Source organism: Triticum dicoccoides, chromosome 7A (assembly GCF_002162155.2).
Source record: "Triticum dicoccoides isolate Atlit2015 ecotype Zavitan chromosome 7A, WEW_v2.0, whole genome shotgun sequence".
Taxonomy (NCBI): domain Eukaryota; kingdom Viridiplantae; phylum Streptophyta; class Magnoliopsida; order Poales; family Poaceae; genus Triticum; species Triticum dicoccoides.
Genome location: NC_041392.1, coordinates 717328994 through 717330637, shown reverse-complemented (window position 1 = coordinate 717330637; position 1644 = coordinate 717328994). Strand labels below are relative to the sequence as shown.

The following is a 1644-nucleotide window of genomic DNA, read 5'->3' as shown; positions in this document are numbered from 1 at the left end:
GCAAGTTTCTTTCCATTTCATTTGTTTGTATGTACAGAAAGAAGCAGATCGTCAGCTTTGCCTAGTTCTTCTTTCTCCAATTGCTAATTCTAAATTCAGCTCAGACTCGGCTGTCGTAGAGTGATTGGTCGAGTCGAGCCAGCCAGGCATTGCTGCCGATTTACTCGACCCGATCGAATCGATTGATCATCGGTCACCGCATCCTCGAGACCCCGCCGGCGCGCTCCGCTGCGGCACGCATCACGCCATCCACCAGTTGCGGCATGGACGGCAGGTTGGAGCCGCAGCTGACGCCGGAGATGTACCTGCGCACCTCGTCACGGATCATCTCCTGCATCGCGGCGGCGAAAGCGGGGGAGAACGGGTACGACGACGCCGGCGGCGGGGTGGTGGACGCCGTAGCGGGCGGCGGCGACGGGGAGGGAGACGGCTGGTGGAAATGGCTGTGGGAGCTGTCGTGGTGGAACCCATGGGCATCTGTGCCGGGGAGGGAGAGCGAGAGCGACGTGAATGGGTCCTCCTGCTCCTCCTCGTGTCGCTGGCTCATGGCGCAGTCCGCCGGCTCGAACCCGCCGGCCCGCGCCACCGGCCGGTAAACCTGGCCAAGCCCGAAGGCACCGCCATGGCTGACGTCGCTGCGGTCCGACCCAGAGCCAGACCCCGACCCCGATCCGGAGGTGCTCTCGGGCGTGACGCTGGCGCGCTTGCACGGCCGCTCGTCCAGATCACCCTCGGTGACTCCGTCAGCACCAAGGTCGCCGAGCCTGCGCTTGAGGGAGCAGTTCCAGTGGTTCTTGACGGCGTTGTCGGTGCGGCCGCGGAGGAGGCGCGCGATGGCGGCCCATCGGTTGCCGATCCGGGCGTGGGCGCGGGCGATGACGGTGTCCTCCTCGGCCGTGAAGGGCCTGCGCTCCACCCCGGGCGAGAGCTGGTTGCACCACCGCAGGCGGCAGGACTTGCCGGAGCGGCCGGGCACCCCGCGGCCGATGGCCGTCCAGTTGCGCGCGCCGTGGAGCTCCACCAGCCGCCGCAGCGCGCCGTCCTCCTCCGGGCTCCAGGGGCCCCTGATCCGGTCACACCCCTCCATCTAGTACGAGCCTACGACGGAATGGGATCACGGGAAGACGATTGATTCTTGTGGGTGGCGGTGAGCGGTGGTGGTGGTGGTGGTTGTCGGGGGAAGGAGATGGGAGCGTGGTATTTGTAGCCGGACACGGCCGGTGATGTGGGCGGCAGCAACAGCTGGCCGCACGAGGCCCCATCCAACTGCATGCATGCACGCAACGGCACCGGAAACGAAACCTCCTGCCTCGTCCGGTCCTATCCCACCCGCGGCGTTGTCGTTTCCCCTGGCTGGATGCCATGTGGGGCCGCGTCTCACTGGCCCCATGTGCTGCAGGCTAGACAGCGGTGGCATATTTTGTTTAAACCATTTTCAAAATTTGAACCCTAGCGTCGTTTCGGTTGGTTTGTTTGCGAGTGTGCTGTCGTTTCAGTTCCGGAAGTGAAAGCGCGGCACAGAGTGTTTGTTCGTCCTCGCTCTGGTACTTTGACCGATTTTATTTATCGGCAGGGACTTTTTCAAAAAGAAAATTAACAACACACCTAGACGGACCATATTTTTATAAAAAACAAAAATAAGTT

At 62.5% G+C, this 1644-nt stretch overlaps 1 protein-coding gene across 1 annotated transcript; it reads right to left on the bottom strand.

Annotated features, from left to right (window-relative positions):
- LOC119330900 (transcription factor MYB44-like) lies at positions 1-1149 on the bottom strand. The gene has a single exon (XM_037604033.1). The coding sequence runs from the start codon at positions 1085-1087 to the stop codon at positions 194-196; it is 894 nt and encodes a 297-aa protein (XP_037459930.1). The 5' UTR covers positions 1088-1149; the 3' UTR covers positions 1-193.
- Between the last annotated feature and the right edge of the window lie 495 nt (positions 1150-1644).